The 21,274-nt window shown below is 40.6% G+C and overlaps 1 protein-coding gene and 1 pseudogene across 2 annotated transcripts in view; one reads left to right on the forward strand and one right to left on the reverse strand.

Annotated features, from left to right (window-relative positions):
- Positions 1 to 21,274, reverse strand: part of CTNNA1 (catenin alpha 1) — a 186,322-nt gene that overhangs the window by 13,529 nt on the left and 151,519 nt on the right. The window contains exons 10-11 of the mRNA XM_082454580.1: positions 20,281 to 20,373; positions 6,147 to 6,303 (exon numbers count right to left, since the gene is read on the reverse strand). Of these exons, the coding sequence (XP_082310706.1) occupies positions 6,147 to 6,303; positions 20,281 to 20,373 (250 nt within the window). The remainder of the gene's footprint in view (positions 1 to 6,146; positions 6,304 to 20,280; positions 20,374 to 21,274) is intronic.
- Positions 11,265 to 20,274, forward strand: LOC309657331 (importin subunit alpha-1 pseudogene; annotated as a pseudogene). Its single transcript has one exon. The product of its transcript is annotated as an importin subunit alpha-1 pseudogene (transcript).

Genomic DNA, 21,274 nt, shown 5'->3' on the forward strand with positions numbered 1-21,274 from the left:
CAACGAAGATCCAACTCAGCCAAAAAGAAAGAAAGAAGGAAAGAAAGAAAGAAACACACTTGGTCATTTCTTTGCCATCCCTGGTTACCTTATGCTTTGACCTGTCATTATGTAGACTGGTTCCTGATTTAATTCCCTTCCAAAAGTCATTACCCTTCCCTCACAGCCTCTGCTAACATAGTCAAGTTATATATGACAATGTCTAGTGGTCACAATGCTATTTCCTCTTATCTCAAGGGGAGCCAGAGGCAAGTGATACTTAGTGGATTCAGCAAAGAATAGAGCCACCACAATGCCCTGCCTTTGGGCTTCAAGATCCCCTGCAGGCTCTGGGAACAAGGCCCTTCATTTTGTAGTTCCCTAGAGACTGCAGGCAGGGACTTGCACCCACAAAACTAAACATACTCTTACCTATGACCCAGCAATTGCACCCCTTGGTATTTATGCAGTGGAGCTAAAAACTTAAGTCCTCATAAAAACCTGCACACAGATGTTTATAGCAGCTTTATTCATAATTGCCAAAACTGGGAAGCAACCGAGGCATGCTTCAGTAGGTGAACTGAAAAACTGTGGTACATCCAGACAGTGGAATATTATTCAGCACTTTAAAAAAAAAGTGCTATTAAGCTACGAAGAGACATGCAGGAAACTTGGGGGTTGCCAGGGGTTGGAGCAGGGAGGAATGAATAGGTGGAGCACAGAGGATTTTTAAGGCAGTGAAAACACTCAATGATGGATACATTTGTCCAAACCTATGAAGTATATACCACCAAGAGTGAACAGGAATGTATATTATGGACTTTGGGTGATAATGAGGTGTCAACGTAGGTTCATCAATTGTAACAAATGTGCTACTGTCGTGGGAGATGTTGATAATGGGAGAGGCTGTGCGTGTGTGGTGGCCGGAAGTAGATGGAAAGTCTCTGTACCCTCCTCTTAATTTGGCTGTGAACCTAAAACTGCTCTAAAAGTCTTTTTAAAAAATAAAAATTCATCAATTAAAATAAATATCTTTCCAGGGAAAGCCAAAATATAGTAAAAATTTCTACTGCAGAAGGGAAAAGTGAATTACCACAAGATAGCTAAGAAGACCATAATTTAGCATGTGCTAATTCAAAAATTAGGAGACTTGCTAGAATTTACACCATTGCACTACTGAAAGAGATAACATATTAAACTTTTTACATAAACCAATTTTAGGAGGAATATGTGAACCAATTATAAGAATAAATGGATTTACAGCCCATGTTTAGATCAGAAACATCTTTTATATACAAACTCTCTACATATTAAACTAAGCAGACTGGTACTGAGCCTGCCTACCATACTAGGCCTTAGGTTAAAAACTGCTGCTTTTACTGAATCTAACATTTGGGGAAGGGGAAGGAAAATAATAAAAAGGAAAGAAAAGATGTTACTAATGAAACTATGAACCAATGTTTTCTCATATCACTGATTTTTAAGACTCATCCTGGTATTAGGATTGTTAATACCAGGGGAGGGAAAGCACATCTTAGAATCAATGAAGTATAGCATTCTTTGTCATTCATTAAACAAAGTAGCCCAAACTTCCACCAAGGATTTGTTAACCTTCATCTAGGCAAGTGTGTCTTTAAAAATCAATTTAGATTTTCTTGAATTTATACAGGTTTTCTTCCAGCTGAACCCAAACCAGGGAAGAGCTTGCCATTCTTTAGCCACCAAGGAAGGCTTCTATTTCAGGAAGCTGACTAAGGTAACATTTTCCACCTTCACTGGGAAAGCCCCAGCCAGCTGAGGCCACTATATACCCAGGACACAACAACCTGCTCTCTACACTTGAGCCCTAAGGGAGAAGTGAGTTTCCACTGGACATGTGCAAATATGGGAGGGTTGGAGGTACCCACACTAACTTAAACCATAAGTTACCTTAATTGAATTTCCAAGTAAACTCAGCATGGCTCCATTTTGAGCAGACACACCAATCTGTACCTCATTAAAAACTGATTGTTTAATACAGTCTTTACCTGTAGATGCTTCTAAAAGGAAAAAAAACCTACACACACACATACAACAGTCTATCTCCAAGGGGTCACATTATGGACGTTAACATATCTGATTTTCATTTGAAAATCTTTCTAGAACTGCCTCCACAGATCTTCCTCATCCATATTAATGGCTGTACCGTACCCTACTGAATAGATGGAGGGGCCATCATTCACTTATCTAGTCTTCTCTTAGGCATTTTGGCTGAAGTGAACATCCTTGTACAGGTATTTTGGCAAACATCTATGTACACATCCCTGGGGAAAATTTCTAGCAATGGGAATACTAAGTCAAAAGGCATATACGTATAAAGTAGATGTATGATGCCTAACTGCCCACCGGAACCAAGCCAACTGGCATTCTCCAGAAAGCCTGCATGAACTTATACTTCAGCCCACAATGTCTAACAGGGCCCGTTCTGCCCTCCCCTTGCTCTGGATATCTTTATCAGTGTAGCCTTATGCATACACAGGAGATGATAATATTACTACGTTATATAGAGAACCTACTCTAATATTATGGAAAGATTCTGAGTGCTTGACATTCAACTCACTCTACAGTAACCATTTTTTAAAAATCACTATTAATTAATGTGGAAACCAGGCACAGAAGTATTGAGTGACTTGCTCAAGCTAGGGGGCATGGGAGTCAGAAATCAAACTAACTTCACCACTTCCTTACCTTACTTTCAGTTTTGGATTTTTGCGATTAAACACAAAAACAAAAATTAGGTACAAAAACCCTTTTATTTAGACCAATCAGACCAAATAATTTGGGCACACTGACACTGAAGAAGAAAGAGTACAAATTACTACTCTTATGTGTTGCCCCAAAGTATCTAATGCATTATGTTATTTGTTTCCAAGAGCACTTGGTAAAGAAAAGTAATAAACCCAACTAGGACCACTCTAACCAACCACTTGCAACTTTAAAAAAAAGGTGTGTGTGTGGGGGGAGGATCAGAACTTCCACATGAAAGCAGAGTAAACGAATGAGAAAGTAAATTTCATTTCCATGGAAAATGTTTATCAAATACAATTCAAATGAAATTCAAACAGTCTTTATCGCTTTGATAAATTTCAAACCACTGTCCTTAAGGGATCGGTCCATATAAATATATTCACGGTTTGCTGAACGCTCTGTAGCATCCTAAACCACCTCCAATATTTACAAGGCAACCTTCTAAATAGAACAGCTTGGGGAACAAGGGTCCCGCTCCCTCTCCCCCGGAGGTGGCTTGCATGTCCCTCTCTATTTTCAAGTGCCACTGGCATATTTGATACACAGTGACTCAAGTTCCCCCTGCCCTGCAGCCTCATGAAACACTGGCATCAGGGTCTTAGTGGCTTTACCAGGTTATACACAAGATGACCATTAATTTTTGAGCCACAAATTTAGGATATAACTTGTAATAAGCACGAGGGAACTTCTGGAACCAATGGGACAGAATATCCAGGAACAATGGAGATAAAGCAGCAGAGGGTCCTTTCAGTCCTATTCCCTAAGTAACTTCCCCTTGGATGGATTCTCATGAGTGGGCAGGGCTACAGCAAACACACAGGCCCCAGGGATTCCAAGGGGGATTGATGGTGAAAAATCATTACTAGAAATATTCCTCAAAACCTATCACACTGCCATAGGGCCACAGTATCCCAGGACACAGTAAAACACCACCACTCCAAGAAGTCAAGCAGCATTCTTACTTTTCATTAGGTAAAATTTTATGAAGTCCACCAACGTTAAGCCAGACCCTGTGCTGGGCACTTGTCTAGCAGCCCCCTACTCAGAAACATGCCCACCTTGCTGACAGACTACTGAGCCTCTGGGTAATAGGAGTGGGCAGATCTCAGTTCTGGTATAAAGACTGTACACAGTGGTTGCAGATGACGCCTGCTCTCCAATCCGCGGGGTACCTCTAGAGAGGCTGTGAGTTGTACAAGGGCCAAGGACTGGGGACCAGTGGGGGCCTGCCCGGTTGAAAATGGGATTCCTCTCAACGAGAGCCAGTGTATCAGGTGAGATGGAGAGACATTTCTAGTCTGCCACATAAAAAGTGCTAAAGCTGCCATGGGTGAGGTAAGTGCATAAGGGTATAAAGGAGTCTGAATGCTAAAAATTAACTGGTCAATCCAGTAGAACTCTGCACAGGCATCTGCTTGTCTCTTCCCTTCATCCCATGCCCCGAAAAAGCACACCATAAAAATCAAAGGAATTGTGAATAACAATCTTGTCCTGTTAATTATTTAATTACTTGGCACTGCTAAGCAAGCCTGTGACAAAACATTAGAGAAACACACTAAGGTGGATCTTTAAAATTCAGATGCTCTGAAAGCACCACCACTTTCTGACTGAGAGGACTGTTCTGTGTTTTTATTTGCTAAATAGAAACTGTCTAAATTCCTTTCCATCAGGTCAACCCTTCTACTTTCCCACATTTGCATAAAAGTTGAACATACTCACCAGATGAAAGTGTATCTGTTAAAGAATCGGATTTCTCTTTACCGTTCTTCTGTTTTATGTCATATACCCTAAAGATACTGCCTGGATCCCACTAAATGCTACTGCAAAATCCCTTTTGTTCTCTGATTTGAAGAATGTTGCATGAGGGACATTTGATTCTATTACATTTTATTTTGCTATAAGAAGGACCGAAAACCCCTTGAAACCAAGCCTTACTTGGTAAGTAAGTTTAAGAATGTAGTATCTATCTCCGGAGGGGGGCTTTGCATTTAGATTTCAGAATTTGTTGTTTGCTTAAAAGTGTGCTGTGAAGGTGGAATGTTTTTCTCTAAACCTATGAAAAAGAATAATTCAGTACTTCACTGGGAAAAACAACAGAAGGCCAAGATTTCCCAAAAAAGCAATTCCTGCATTTTTGGCACCTGCAAAGATGTGCTTACAAATGGGTTTTCTGTTTTAAACTACCAGCACCTGCAATTTGGCAGTCCTGCAGCAGCATGGTTTACCCCCTTGTTTTGCAGTTTATGGATTGCCTGCTCCCCACTATCTCAAGTAGAGCCAAAGCTCCAATCCCAAGGAGAGCGAACAGACACAGAGGAACATTGGTATGCAGAACACACTGTCACCTTATATAAGTCACTGCTGGAGGACTGTGCTGTGCATGTCCTTAAGCCCCGCTTCTGTTTCAAGCCCCATGGCCACTCACATCTCCCACATTCCAAACTGTGGTTCCCTGGGGTGACAGGTAGTTTCAGCCCTACAAGTACCAGCTGTTGACTCTGCCCACAGCCACTGGCCTCAGGAAGCCTGGCACCTCCAGAGAGCAAGCAGTGCAGTCGAGGGCAGCAGAGGCCTGTTAAATGGAGAATGCATTTATACTTGCTCAACTCTAAGAAGATGGATTGAAATTTATCTGTGTGTGATAAACAGGGAATTGCAGTTGACAGACATTTTCTATATGAATGCAATTTACTATGTCATTACCAGTTTATGTTTATATAATGAAATCAACTGTTTTTGTGAGGTGAATTACCCAGATTTATTTTTTGCAAGTTCATAATTAAATGGTACTTAAATATTTCCTCTCTGTTTTCTATCTGTGCATCATGCAGACAGCGTCTTTCAAAAAGTAGGCAGTTAAACTACGATCTTTTCTGAGGGAGAGAGAAAGAGAAGCTTTCCAAGGGGAACAATTTTTACAAAAGAAACTAAAGCTAATGATGTTGGGAATCCCTCCTCCCAAGTCTCACAGGCTCATAACAAATAACCACAGCCAGGACACAGGTCAATGTTTTTTCTAAACACACCAGCAGCAAGAGGGGTGGATGGCTATGGTGTTGTACAGGTCACAGCTGCAAGATCTTACTCTATATAAACAGAAAAACCTCTGCCAGGCAGATTACTAATTCACACTTCTAAGATCGAGACCAGCCCCATAACAAGGGAAATAACTCCAACCCCACGTCCCACTGTTCAGGAGTCAGTGGTAGCTTTTTTTGTTGTTGTTGTTGTTTTTAATTAAAATAAAAACCAGCACTATATTATTGCTAGAATAATTTACCTGCCCATACTTGGGGGCGTTTTGATTGCCCATTACTGTAACTTAGGTGAAAGTAATTATGCACATCCTCACATACTTCTCTGGGGAATCAGCTCATTACCTGAGACAGCCAAGAAGTCATCAATGGAAGTAATGTCATCGACAGCATCTGTGAGAACTCGGACTTGTTTTTCCCACTGTTCTTTAAAAAGATCCATGTTCTCTTGGGCCAGTTTACTCTGTGGTTTTGCTGCTAAAGCCAATGCAGCATTGATAACCTGCAAAGACATTAAAGTTCATTGTTTACTCTTTCAGAGTCATGAAAATAAAACAAGTGAGACAATTTGGTCAGCAGAGTGGCTATGGCTTTGTCTCCGGTGCATTTCATGAGGACGCATGATACCACATGCTCCACTGTAACAGTTACAAAAATGAAGTAGAGAAGTATTAAACAACAGGCTTTATATGTGAATGGAGAAGTAATACATCTGAAATACAGTAATACACTGGAACGATGGATGATAACAAACAAAAGTATCTCTAATCTCTCCACCCTGTGATAACAACTCTTCACAGTTTTTGACATTATATTCCAGGCTTTTTTTCTCCTCACATACACACGTTATGGTGTGCCAAATCAAAAAATACATAATTAGAATTATATGCTACATAAAACTGACTATTCCTGTTTCTTCTTTTAAATACTTCTCCATATCATTAAATGTATGTTAAAAAACATTAACTGTTTATTATTCCATCTTACAGATGCACATCACTATTCTAATTATACGATACCTAGGTTTGTTCCAGTCACCCACCATTCTTAATCTTGTGATGAACATTTGGCATTTTAGGTTCTTGGTACATTCTCAAAGTACATATGTGAAAAATATTTTTTTCTGAGATATACTGTATTTGACATATAATAACTTCACAGAAAGTGTAACATTTATTAAGTTTAGAAAGTAATTTCTTCTAGAATAATAAAAAGTAACTTCTTTAGAAAAAAAAAAAAAAACAGCTTTACTGAAATATAATTTTATATACCAAACAAGTCGCCCATTTAAATTGTAAGATTCAAAAATTTTTGGTATATTCAGTTTTGTAACCATCACCACAATCATTTTAGAACATGTCCATCACTCCAAAAAGAAACCCCACACCCACTAGCAGTCACTCTCTATTTCCCTGAACCCTGTCTCCTGGCAACCACTAACTTAACTTCTGTCTTTATGGATTTACCTATTCTGGACTTTTCCTTAAAATGGAATCATATTAATATGTGCATTTTTGGAACTAGCTCCTTTCACTTAACATGTTTCCAAGGTTCATACATGCTATAGAATGTATCAGTACTTCATCCTTTTATTGACAAATAATATGTCATTATACGAATTTACCACATTTTCTTCATTCATCAGCTGACAAACATCTGAATTCTTTCTACTTTTTGGTCATTATGAATAATGCTACTATGAACATTCACATATGTGTTTTGTTTGTTATCATTATTCTTGAATATATAACTAGGAATGGAATTGCTGGATCATATGGTTAACTTTCTGAGGAACTGCCTTACTGTCTTCCAAAGCAGTTGAACCGTTTTTCATTCCTACCAGCATGTATGAGGGTTCCCATTTCCCCACATCTTCAACACCTGCTTTTCTTTTTTCCTTTTTTTAAAAAACTTTAGCCATCCTCCTAGTGGATGTGAAGTGATATCTCATTGAGGTTTTGATTTCCATTTCCCTGATGGCTCATGATGTTGCTTATCTTTTAATGTACTTGTTGACCACTAGTGTATATTCTTTGGAGAAATGCCTTTCAGATCCTTTGATGTATTCAGTGAATGAGTGAATAATGAAAGTAAGTATGAAAAGGAGCTGAGAGAATAATTAGTAAGATTTCTATGTACAAGGTGCTTATGGGTTATTGGAAATAAATGTGTTCATAATAATGCAACTCTGAGGGTAAGCAAAGACAAGAGGAAACTGGTGGTGATGGAGTGGACATCTGGAAGAGGCAGAACAATAGCTATCACAGTCATCTGGGCATGCTACCTGAGGGTTGGAGTTTGGGATTATGTTTTCTCGGTGCTATAGAAACCACATGCCTTCAGGTCATATGTATAATTCCTAATATACTGGAGAGGTATTCAAGAAAGAGGTTATCAACTTAGCCCCCCCAACCCCCCAAAGACTGTAATCAACAAACTAAAGAAGAATCAGACCCATTAGACTGGTGCAACTATTCCTCTTTCCTCCTAGATAACTGGAAGGGATAGATGATATCAAGACTATCAATTATAGATTCACAGACTTTGGGGACTAGGCTATCCCAGTTATTATTAATAGCCCACTACTTTCAAAAGTGAATGGGTTTGGACAATAAATTATTTGGAAGAAGAGGTATCCTATCTTTCCCATGTGTTATACTGTGGTCTCCCCTATTTTCATCATTTCCAGGCTTGTTCTTTGACTCTTTTCCCTCTTCCCTTCGTTTCCCACTGGGTGATTCAACATTGTGGACTACTCTTCATTAATTAACTCATTAATTCACTAATGTATCAGTGAATCAGTGTGGAGCTAGACTTTGTAAGAAAATCTGGGTGAAGAAAATGTTTCTTAAGAGAGCCAAGTAAACACAGGTCAGGGAATTAATTATGTCTTAAATATTAAGATAATTTTCCCTTACAAAGAGAAAATTGCTCTCTTTGTTCTGTAATACCTTATATATAATGCAGGAAAAGCACCTTGTCTAAGGTGAATTTTCTCATTCTGATTACAAAACTGTTTACAAAGGACATGATAAATTAAATACTAATTTCTGATGAATTAGGCATAGAAAGATACTTAACATACTACTTTAAATAATCATCCAACATGATACAGAATGGTGAAACTCTAGAATCATTTACCTTAAAAATTAAGATGTTATTGATCAGAATACCTGCTGTCACCATTAGTTAAATAATAATGGTCTTTCTAGCTAATGAAATAAAGTGGGAAATGGAAATAATAAGAAAAAGCTGTTAGAAAGGAGACAAAATTACTTTTCAATGTAGACCATCTTTATCTAGGAAACTGAAGTGAGTTAACTGAAAAAACTCTTAGAATTAATAAGAGTTCGTTAAGGTAGCTAGAGACAATATAAATATACAAAAATGAGTAACGTTTCTATATACCAGAAAACAGGACATAAAATGAGGGGAGTATTAGCTCTTCATGAAAGCAATTAATAGAAAATATGTGGGATTTAATCTGTAAAGAAACCCAGAGGACTGAAGTAACAAAAATGACTAAATTTTTCCGAGGTACATTAAAGAAATGTGAATACATAGAAACACAGTCCATGTTTAGGAGTAGGAAGACTGACTTATTTATTCACAAATTAATCTGGAACAGTAAATAGCCGAGAATAGCAAAAAGATATTAGGGATAGAGAGCAAGAGTAATGAAGAGGGACTTCCCTGGTGGTCCAGTGGCTAAGACTCCATACTCCCAACGCAGGCAGCCTAGGTTCGATCCCTGGTCAGAGAACTAGATCCCACATGCCGCAACTCAGAGCCCGCATGCTGCAACTAAAGGTCTCACATGCCGCAACCAAAAGAGATCCTGCACGCGGCAATGAAGATCCAGTGTGCCGCAACAAAAACCCAGCGCAGCCAAATAAATAAGTAAATATTTTTTTTAAAAGAGTAATGAAAAGAGTTAAAATGTAATACAAAGCTAAAGTAACTGAAAAGAATAGCCTAAAAACAGACCCTATCATAGAGCAGAATTCAGTGTATGATAAAAGTGACATCACAAATCAGTGAGGAATGGCATATTTCTACATTTGATACGGGCTATTTGGAGAAAATAAAGTTATAGCTTCACTTCATACTTATATTTATGTGCTAAATAAGATCATTTCCAGATAGATAATGAGTTAAATTAAAAATGATAAGCCTAAAAGAACGTGTTTATTTATGCATTTACTGAACAAACATTCCTCATGTCTTAGAAAATTCTCTATTTACATCTGTATTTAAGTATACATGACAGATGAAGTATATATAGTCTTAGGTAAATCAGTAAGGAGAACACTAAAATACCAGTAGAAAATGGGGTAAGACATCAACAGCCTACCTAAGGTGACCTACAAATGGCTAGGAAACAACTAGAGGGAAAAGTTTACTCTCACTTATAAATTAATGAGTCACTATTCTTGCTCATTAAATTTGCAAAGAGCCCCAAACTACGCACTACCACCATATATACCATGGCAACTTTTTATTTTTTTATTTTTTAAAATTTATTTATTTATGGCTGTGTTGGGTCTTCATTTCTGTGCGAGGGCTTTCTCTAGTTGTGGCAAGCGGGGGCCACTCTTCATCGCAGTGCGCGGGCCTCTCACTGTCGTGGCCTCTCTTGTTGCGGAGCACAGGCTCCAGATGCGCAGGCTCAGTAGTTGTGGCTCACGGGCCTAGTTGCTCCGCGGCATGTGGGATCTTCCCAGACCAGGGCTCGAACCCGTGCCCCCTGCATTGGCAGGCAGATTCTCTACCACTGCGCCACCAGGGCAGCCCCATGGCAACTTTTTAAATGCTACTGTTGGCTAAGACCTCCAGTACAACATTGAACAGGACATTCTTGTCTGGTTTCTGATCCTAGGAGGAAGTATTCAGCCTTTCATCATTAAGTACGATGTTATGAGGCTGAGGAAATTTTCTTCTATTCCTAGTTTACAAAGTGTTTTTATCAGGTCTGGATGTTAGATTCTGTCAAATACTTTTTCTGTTTCATTTCCACCATTCTGGCTACTTCTTCTGTGTCTCTTTTGCTGTCTTGTCTTCTTCCACTAATGCTGAAGTTCTTCAAGGCTTGATCCTATGCTGCCTTCTCTCCTCATTCTACACTTCTCCCACCTGTGAGCAATTTCATCATATGATTTTACATACCACCCGTCTGCCAACTACTCCCACATCTCCAACCCAGACCATTCGTTTTAGCCCCTAAGTCATTTCCTAGCTACATACCCAACAGCTCTACTCAGATGTCTCAGACATTTCAAAATAAACATGTCTAAAATAAAACTCATGATTTCCTGCTCTCAACTATGTTGAATGGATCTCCTTTAAAATCTTGATCAACTTCAAGTGGACTCATAGTGTTGGGGATAGCAAGAGAACTAGATTTCCTTAGTCTGATCAGTCTCTTCCTCAAGTCTGAACTCTAAAAGAGTAATTGTTCCATACCTTCTCCTCAAACCTGTAACACTTCTGCCAGCATCATCACTCTCAGCTTATAGTTCTGCTTCCTATTTAAATAAGAAGATGAATGCAATCAAAAGAGAATGTCTATAGAATCTTATCACCGCAGCTATCCATTTACCTGCATCCATGCCACATGCTCTATCTTACCTCTTTTTACTTATGAATGTTCCTATCTATGCTCCTACCAACCTTGCCACTTGTCCACTGGATCTCGTTTCTTCTCCTCTACTCCAGGACAATGTCCTAGCAATTCTCTCTGCTCTATTCTTTATTACCAGTTTTTCCCCTCTACTGGATTATTTCCATCAGCTAAACATAGAAAAATGCTCCCGACTAAAGATCAAAAGCAAAAAACATTCTCAACCCCATATCTACCTCATGCTATCACCCCATGTCTCCATAATCCTTACATTTAATTAGAAAGAGCTGTCAACTTGCTGTACTCAATTTGTCTCTTCTCTCTTGAACCCACTCCAGTCAAGCTTATCTCTCCTAAATTTCTACCTAAACTTCTTTGTCCAAGATCACTTGTGATCTCTATATGTTGCTCAATCCAAGGAGCAGTTCTCAGGTCACATTCTACAACCATTTTACATGAATAATCACTCTTCCTAGAAACACTTATCCCACTTGTCTTCCAAGATAGAGCCAGCTTCTGGTGCTCTTCTGGTCAATAACACTTCCTCAATCTCCTTTGCTGGATACTGCTCATCTCCTCAAACTCTAAATGTTAGGGAACCCCAGTTTTATTTCCCAGAACTTTTTACTCTGGGTTTACACATTCCATTGGTGAGCTTATTAAGTCTCATGACTTTAAGCACCATGTATGAATCTCACATTTATACATTTCGTCCAGACCTCTTTCCTGAACTTGACTTTGCTTCTTGCATGTCTAACAGGCACCACAAAATTAACATAAATGACAGCTGCATCCTTCTAGCTACTTAGGATCAAAACCTGGAATTTTTCCTGACTCTTCTCTTTCCCCTCCACTTCACAACTAATCCTTCAGTAAATTCTACCTTCAAAATATATCCAGACTCTATAACCAGTGCTCACCACTTCCACTGTACTCTTGCCTCTGTTCTGGTCTCCTATGCTGCCGTAATATATAACCACAAAACTAGCTGTGCTTAAAACAACACATATGTGTTATCTTACAGTTCTGGAGGTCAGAAGTCTAAAATGGGTCTTAGAGAGCTAAAATCAAAGTGTCAGCAGAACTGTTCATTCCAGAGGCTCTAGGGGAGAATCCAGTCCTTGTCTTTTCCAACCTCTAGAGGCTGCCCACATGCCTTGGCATGTGGCCACATCACTCCAACTCCGGCTTCCATGATCACATCTCCTTCTCTGATGCCAACACCACTGCTTCCCTCATATAAGGACCCTTGTGATTATATTGGGGACCCACCCGGATAATCTAGGATAATTTAACCATTTAAAGATCCTTAGTTTATTTACCTCTACCAAGTCCCTTCTGCTATATAAGGTAACATATTCACAGGTTTCAGGAATTAGAAAATTGGGGGTGGGGGCAGCACATTATTCTGCTAACCACAGCTTCCTAAGGGGTCCCTCTGCTTCTATCCTTCCTCAGAGAAGTCAGAGAGACCCTGTTAAAACCAAAGTTAGATCATGTCAATCCTCTACTCAAAACCCATCAATGGCTTCCCATGTGACTCAGAGTAAAAAGCCAAATGCTTTACCATGCCCCTAAAAGGCTCTATACCACTCACACTCCTGTTAGGTACTTGACCCTCCTTCTTCAAAGCCTCTATATTTGCTGTTCCCTCTTCCTGGAGTGCTCTCCCCTCAGACACCCTCTCTGGCTTGTTCCGTCATCTCCTTTCTTGTCTTTGCTTCTACATCACTTTCTCAGTGAGGTCTTTCTTGACCATCCCAACCACGCTATTTAACACACACACCAACATTACACGTTACATTAGAAGAGAAGGTCTCGAATCAATGATTTAAAAGCTTCTAACTTCAGAAACTAGAAAAAGAAGGGCAAATTAAACCCAAAGCAAGGAGAAGGAAAAAAATAATAGAGTAGCAATTAATAAAATACAAATTACCAAAGCTCACTCAAGAATAAACAGCTAAATGTTTAAATAAATGATCTGAATATCATTATACCTAATAAAGAAACTAAATTAATTGTTGAAAATCTTCACACAAAGAAAACTCCAGGGACTTCCATGGTGGTGCAGTGGTTAAGAATCCGCCTGCCAATGCAGGGGACACAGGTTCAAGCCCAGGTCCGGGAAGATCCCACATGCCGTGGAGCAACTAGGCCTGTGCACCACAACTACTGAGCCTGTGCTCTAGAGTCCACGAGCCACAACTACTGAAGCCCACACACCTAGAGCCCGTGCTCCGCAACGAGAGGCCACCGCAATGAGAAGCCTGCGCATTGCAACTAGAGAAAGCCCACATGCAGCAACGAAGACCCAATGCAGCCAAAAATAAATAAATAAATTTATTTAAAAAAAGAAAAAAAGAAAAGTCCAGGCCAGATGGCTTCATTGATAAATTCCCCCCAAACATTTAAAGAAGAATACTAGTTATATAGACTTCTCAAGAAAATGGAAGAGAGGGAAACACTTTCCAACTTTTATGATATGGAAATCAGACTTTACAAGAAAACAAAACAACAGATCAATATCAATATGCAAGGCTTACAAGGAAACCGGAGTGTCTCTGGAGGCCTGTTACCCGCAGACCTCCATGGGAGCGCGTAAGGGAGGAAAGAGGTACAGAAAATGCTGAGAGAAACTTTTAATCAGAAGCATCTCCTTTTAGCTCTTCTGTGCAATTGCTGTGTAAGAAGATTAGAGAATATCAGAAGTGGAAAAGTGAGGTGATTCAAAGGTAGATGGTCCTATGATTGTGAAATAATACATGAATGAGGACTTGCGGCCACAGGCTTCCCTGGCCCGTATGCCTTGGATGCTCATTTAAGAGCTATATATTTTCTCACGACCTATATAGACCACGCCTGTCTGGGTTTATGCTTATTTGATGCTTGTCAAGCCTGTTAGCCACAAAAATGATCAGCATTCCCATAGAACAATGGGAGAAACAGCAATATGGAAGATAAATCTAAGGAGGCAGAAGAACCAAGAATTTTATAAGTTCTTTCTCAATTTAGTTAGTGAGAAATACCAAAAAAAAAAAAAAGACAAAGAAATGTAGATAAGCAGCAGCTTCAAATACTTAATTCACCCTTGCTTAAATTTCCAAGAAAGGCCATGCATTATACCAGGCCATATGAATTATCAACTGTCAGAAACCTGCTGTTGGCAGGGTTTTTCTATTTTCTTTTGACCAGCATCAGATGAGTTGAAAAACTAAAGTCTTTTAAGCAGCTACCATGGACTAAGACTTGAGCACATCCATGAGCAAGATGATGTGGGGGACATGGGGGTAGAGAATCAGGTTCTTTCCCAAAACAGTTAGATTTTTTTCCTGATAAAAGCATGTGAGGCTGGGCTCTCTCCTCAGATGGAGAGAGGTCCCCTTTCTGATGAACAGTGCGATACTGCAGACACAAAACAGAAGGCAATGCAGGGAAAGAGCTGACCTACTTTCTTTCCTACTCATGATAACAGTAAATCACCAAAAAATGTGGATGCTTTTTTCTCCCCCAAGCAACAAAATAAATCCACTCTCAGGTTACTTTGCCTGAACTCAACTTTAACACTGCAAATATCGGAGTTAAAGTCACTTAACTGCTAAAAAGTCAGTACTTTAGAACAGAATTTCCCATTTCCAAAAATTAATTTGCTATTGGGTGAACTGAAAGATGGAGAAGAAAACTCCTCTACAGGTTCCATCTGTCACCTCTCCTCTCCAGAGAGGAACAATAAGGTCTAGGAACCAACTCCAGACTGTAGGTGGAGCCACAGAAAAGCAGCCCCCAGCAGAGGGGCCAGGGCTGCCTGAATGCAGCAGTGTGAGTGTGAGACCTGAAAAACAAACCGGAAAAACCCAATACATATTCCATACTGTGGACGGATGCTGACAGTAGCCTCAAATGAAGAAACATACACTTTAATATAATAACTTTTTGTCTACATGCTACAGCATATTAAACACCATCTTAAACTGGTGAATTAACTAACTAGCCTAGTCAAGTTGATTAACGTGCCTAGGGTTTGTTTATCAAACAAGCCAGTGACCCTGGAAGGAAACACCTCAGGACTAGGACCCCCGGTGCCTGACATCACTGCCCACATCAGGCTGAAGAATAAGGAGAGGGCTCCACTCCTCCTGAGAGGGACAGCCATCAGCTACCTTAAAGGAGGGGTCCTTTGAGCATGAAACACATGGCCAGGGTAGGTGAGATGCAGCTCCCAGAAATCTGGTTTACGCTCCTCAAAGAATTTCAAAACTTTAAATTAGTTCCCAATCCTTTAAAATTGAGAGTTGTCAAAAAAATCTGAATTGCTGACTTCTCTTTAAAAATAATGAAAGAATCTAGCAATAATGGGTTGGAGTGGAGTCACAGTTACCTCATTTAGAAATGGCACATGCTACATAGTTTGTCATTACCATGCCTGCAAATGTCTACTGTATTTGCCATCACTGAACCTGCCCAGCCTTGTTTGTGAGCAAGGGTAGGAAGGGGCCTAGGAGAGAATCTGCGTGAATAATCACACCTAGAGAAACACCTTTTTATCTAGGACATATACCCAGTTCCAAGCATGGTCTGGACACTGTCTTGAGGTCTGCTCTAGCAGGAGAAATGAAACTACAAAGGAGAGGGAAAAAAGGTGCTTTCTGAGGGCAACCTAAAACCTGGGCAACGTGTCCCAGCCAAACATGACTTATGCACACCATCACTCTCATTAGGATCTACCAGACTCTCCATGTGATTTTTTTTTCTAGGCTTTAAGATCATTTATATAAATACTCTTAGTAGGTGTGATCAGCGTATGTTAACCATCTGTTTCAGCCAATATGTGAAAGCATTGTCGCTTTTCAAGCATTTCAAAATCAAACGGAGAACCAAAGGCATTAAAAATAAAGCGCTGGCACACCATCCTCGGGCTGACCGTGGTGGACGTTTTGAGGGCAACCGATCCGCAGCCTGTGCGCCCCGCACCACCTCCTGTGGAAGCTTGAGCCGGCTGTGTAGCTTTCTTCCTTTGTCTCATAACCATGTCCACCAATGAGAATGCTAATTCACCAGCTGCCCGCCTTAACAGATTCAAGAACAAGGGGAAAGACAGTACAGAAATGAGGCGGCGCCGAACAGAAGTTAATGTGGAGCTCAGGAAAGCTAAGAAGGATGACCAGACGCTGAAAAGGAGAAATGTCAGCTCTTTTCCAGATGCTGCTGCTTCTCCACTGCAGGAAAACCGCAACAACCAGGGCACTGTAAATCGGTCTGTTGATGATACTGTCAAAGGCATAAATAGCAACAACTTGGAAAGCCAGCTCCAAGCTACTCAAGCTGCTAGGAAACTGCTTTCTAGGGAAAAATAGCCCCCCATAGACAGCATAATATGGGCTGGTTTGATTCCAATATTTGTGTCCTTCTTGAGCAGAATGGATTGTAGTCGCATTCAGTCTGAATCTGCTTGGCCCTCACTAACATTGCTTCCGGGACATCAGAACAGACCAAGGCTGTGGTAGATGGAGGTGCTATCCCAGCATTCATTTCTCTGTTGGCATCTCCCCACGCTCACATCAGTGAACAAGCTGTATGGGCTCCAGGAAACATTGCAGGTGATAGCTCGGTTTTGCGAGACTTGGTTATCAAGTATGGTGCAGTTGACCCGCTGTTGGCACTTTTGGCGGTTCCTGATGTGTCATCTTTAGCATGTGGTTACTTACATAATCTTACCTGGACACTTTCAAATCTTTGTCGCAACAAGAATCGTGCACTCCGCTTAGACTCTGTTGAGCAAATTCTTCCTACTTTAGTTCATCTCCTGCATCACGATGATCCAGAAGTTTTAGCTGATACCTGCTGGGCTATTTCCTACCTTACCAATGGTCCAAATGAACGGATTGAAATGGTTGTGAAAACTGGGGTTGTACCCCAACTTGTGAAGCTTTTAGGAGCTACTGAATTGCCAATCGTGATTCCTGTGCAAAGAGCCATAGGGCATATTGTCACTGAGACAGATGAACAGACTCAGGTTGTAATAGATGCAGGAGCACTTGCCATCTTTCCCAGCCTGCTAACGAACTCCAAAACTAATATTCAGAAGGAAGCTACGTGGACAATGTCAAACATCAGGGCTGGCCGCCAGGACCAGATACAACAAGCTGTAAATCATGGATTAGTCCCATTCCTTGTTGGCGTTCTCTCTAAGGCAGACTTTAAGACACAAAAGGAAGCTATATGGGCTGTGACCAACTATACACATGGCGGAACAGTTGAGCAGATGGTATACCTTGTTCATTGTGGCGTAACAGAACCGTTGATGAACCTCCTAACTGCGAAAGACACCAAAATTACTCTAGTTATTCTGGATGCCATTTCAAATATCTTTCACGCTGCTGAGAAACTAGGTGAAACTGAGAAACTTAGTATAATGATTGAAGAATGTGGAGGTTTGGACAAAATTGAAGCTCTACAAAACTATGAAAATGAGCCTGTGTGCAAAGCTTCATTAAACTTGATTGAGACGTATTTCTCTGTGGAGGAAGAGGAAGATCAAAATGTTGTGCCAGAAACTACCTCTGAAGGGTTTACATTCCAAGTTCAGGATGGCACTGCTGGGACCTTCAACTTTTAGACTGTACACCTGAGGCATAAAGTTGTTTGTTGTGTACTATGTTTGGTAGAAGTTTGTCTTACTGTTTCTCTACTAAGAACTCTTTTTACACGTGGTTTGTTATTGTAGCACTTTTTACAAAGAAACTATTCTTTTTTTAAATTTTTTAAAAATTTATTATGTATTTATTTATTTATGGCTGTGTTGGTCTTCGTTTCTGTGCGAGGGCTTTCTCTAGTTGCGGCAAGTGGGGGCCACTCTTCATCGCGGTGCGCGGGCCTCTCATTATCGCGGCCTCTCTTGTTGCGGAGCGCAGGCTCAGCAATTGTGGTTCACGGGCCCAGTTGCTCCACGGCATGTGGGACCTTCCCAGACCATGGCTCGAACCCGTGTCCCCTGCATTGGCAGGCAGATTCTCAACCACTGCGCCACCAGGGAAGCCCAAGAAACTATTCTTGAACAGTTCCAAACTGTACATACTGTATGAAGCTTCTCCTCTCAATGGGTTTCTTATTTCTATGTGCAATTTCGTATCTTGCAGTGTCCTGTAAATAAAGATTAAATTCCACCCTTTTCTTTAAAAAATAAAAAAATAAAAAAGTGCTGATAGGGTAAAATGGCAAGCTTGAGAAAAGAATGCCAAATCTTTAAAATCTACTCTAAATTTATTTCATACAACTTGGTCATCCATGAACTTTCTGTAGGTGATTAAATTCATCGTGCTTATTATCTGTAGCGCTACTGGCCAGTAGCAGACTTCATGACTGGATTAACGCTGGGGAAATGCTGATTAGATAATGTGGACCCACACTGGCTCATCACACTCATACTCAGATGAAGCAGCTCTCACGGGCAAACTAACCCACATGGTTGAGAATGAGAATAAATGCCCTAGCTAACCTGTGTACCAGTTAGGATCCCAGGTTAATAACCAGGCTTTACTTATTTTGGTCACCTACCTTGAGTGTCAGGAATTATACGTATGAAAGAACCAAAGTATTAGTCACGGTATATTTTAAAGTTGGTTGCAGACATAACATAGAAATTTCATTCCTGCGACCTCTATTCTATTACTCCAGTTCCCTTGCTTTATTCCCCTTTATCTGTGGTCAATGCCATCTGACAGGACATTTAGAAAGAGTTTAATGTAAATCTTCAGAGTATGCCCATGACCATTCTCTACCTGGGAAACTGGAGAGGCAACCTCTTCCACCAAAACAGCACTGACACTGCTTAGAAATCCCTGTGAGGGGCAAGGAGTGTCAGGCACACAAACAGGATCAGTTCCCCTCACAGGAGGCAGGCAACTCATCTAACATTTAACAAAGCAACCATTTTTCTGTGTGCTTCAGAGTCTTTCTAGAGCCCCAGATGCTTAACATAGCCTGATCACCAGTCTTCCAATATGCCATTATAAATGGAGAAAAGTTCTTAAGCTTTTACTTCAGTAGCTGGCTGAGTTACATTATTAATATCTGTATCATAAGGCTACTTCAGGACATAGCTGAGTAAGGCTTCTAGCTCTTGAATCTCGTTCCCTCTAACAAGATCCAAATACTGGGCATCACAATGGAGTGTGGGTGGGTAGCAGTTATTCTTTCACGCTTGTGGGTAACCATCCTGATTCCAGGACTACCACATGTTGCAGATGGCCCTCCCTTAGGGAGGGTGTAGAATGGCCACTGCCTACCCTCCATTTGCCAGCAGTGGAGGACACTATACATTTTTTTTTTGGCTTCATTGGGTCTTCACTGCTGCGTGTGGGCTTTTCTCTAGTTGCGGTGAGCGGGGGGCTACTCTTCGTTGCGGTGCACGGGTTTCTCATTGTGGTGGCTTCTCTTGTTGTGGAGCACAGGCTCTAGGCGCACGGACTTCAGTAGTTGTGGCACGCAGGCTCAGTTGTGGCTCACGGGCTCTAGAGTACAGGCTCAGTAGCTCCGCGGCATGTGGGATCTTCCTGGACCAGGGCTCGAACCCGTGTCCCCTGCATTGGCAGGCAGATTCTTAACCACTGTGCCACCAGGGAAGTCCCGACACTATACATTTTTAATGAAGGGCAAGGAGACAGTAACACATGATGCCTTAAGGAAATACCAATTAAAGTCAAACATAAGTTTCTCAAACTATATGGACTGTGGGTCAGCATTCTGTCCTCAAGACTTCTATCTAAAATCCTAAAAACGAAACTAACAAAATAAACCTCATCCCCACTCTAATAACCCAAATCCAATTTGGTGAAACCTTAAACATTGCTGGTTGTACTTTACCTGAGGACAGAGGGCTTCTAGCTGGCTTGCAGACATTCGAACAAGCTTTACACCTTCTTCATTGTTTGAGATGGAACAGGCCAAGTTGGCAACCTAGAAGAAAAGATAAAAAAGACCTTTGAAGATTTTTCTCTTTTAACTGCAAAGAAAAACAAATGTACACCTACCCCATCCCTGACCTTTACAGAACAAATGACAAAAGCACCAAAGGTGTTTTACTTCTCACAGATTGATTACCTGCTTAGGAGGACAAATTTTTTAGCTCTGTGCTAAGGAAATTAAACTCATAACACAGGTCACACTGTAAGCTAGTGGCAGAACCCTGAAAGATCCTAGGGCTTGTAACTCACCGGCTTTACATGGGCTCTAATCTGCCTGAACAGCAACTTTAGAAAGAGGGTCTCCTGGTGTGAGACGTGAGAAAAACTAAGGAACCAAGGGCACCAAAGAATCACTGGTACCCTCAAATAAAAATGTACTTTGCAGCTGTTCTTGAAGGAAGGAAATCGAAATTCTAAGCTGCTGTTCTCATTTGACAGGTGAATGGACGCTTACTTTAAGCCAAGATGAGTTTTATTTGAACGCAAGGCTATTTTTCAAATTAAAAAAACAGCATTAACACATCAAGATGGACCCAAGGCCATCCTCATCAGAAATGGAAGAAGAAACAGAGATGATATCCCATAGTTAAGAGCAAAACTGTCTTTTAACTGGTTTCTCAAAAGCACTGACAGCTGGACTGTTTCCTGAATGACGCTATTTCATTTGAACTAAAATCTTTACCTTGCCATCCAGCTGCCTCAATGACACTACTCATGTAGCCAGAAACAATCCTTCCAAGTTGTATCATACTTCTGCTGAAGCTCTGGCTGTGCTGAGAATGTTGTTCTGTAGCGGCTGCTAGGGCTGTGATCACTTACCAATGTTTCTAAATAAACAGGCTTGCCAATTCCGTTAGCAATACCGAGGACCAACTGAATACACAGTGCTGAGA

This window comes from Balaenoptera physalus (genome assembly GCF_965194825.1).
Source record: "Balaenoptera physalus genome assembly, chromosome: 3".
In the NCBI taxonomy this organism is placed as follows: domain Eukaryota; kingdom Metazoa; phylum Chordata; class Mammalia; order Artiodactyla; family Balaenopteridae; genus Balaenoptera; species Balaenoptera physalus.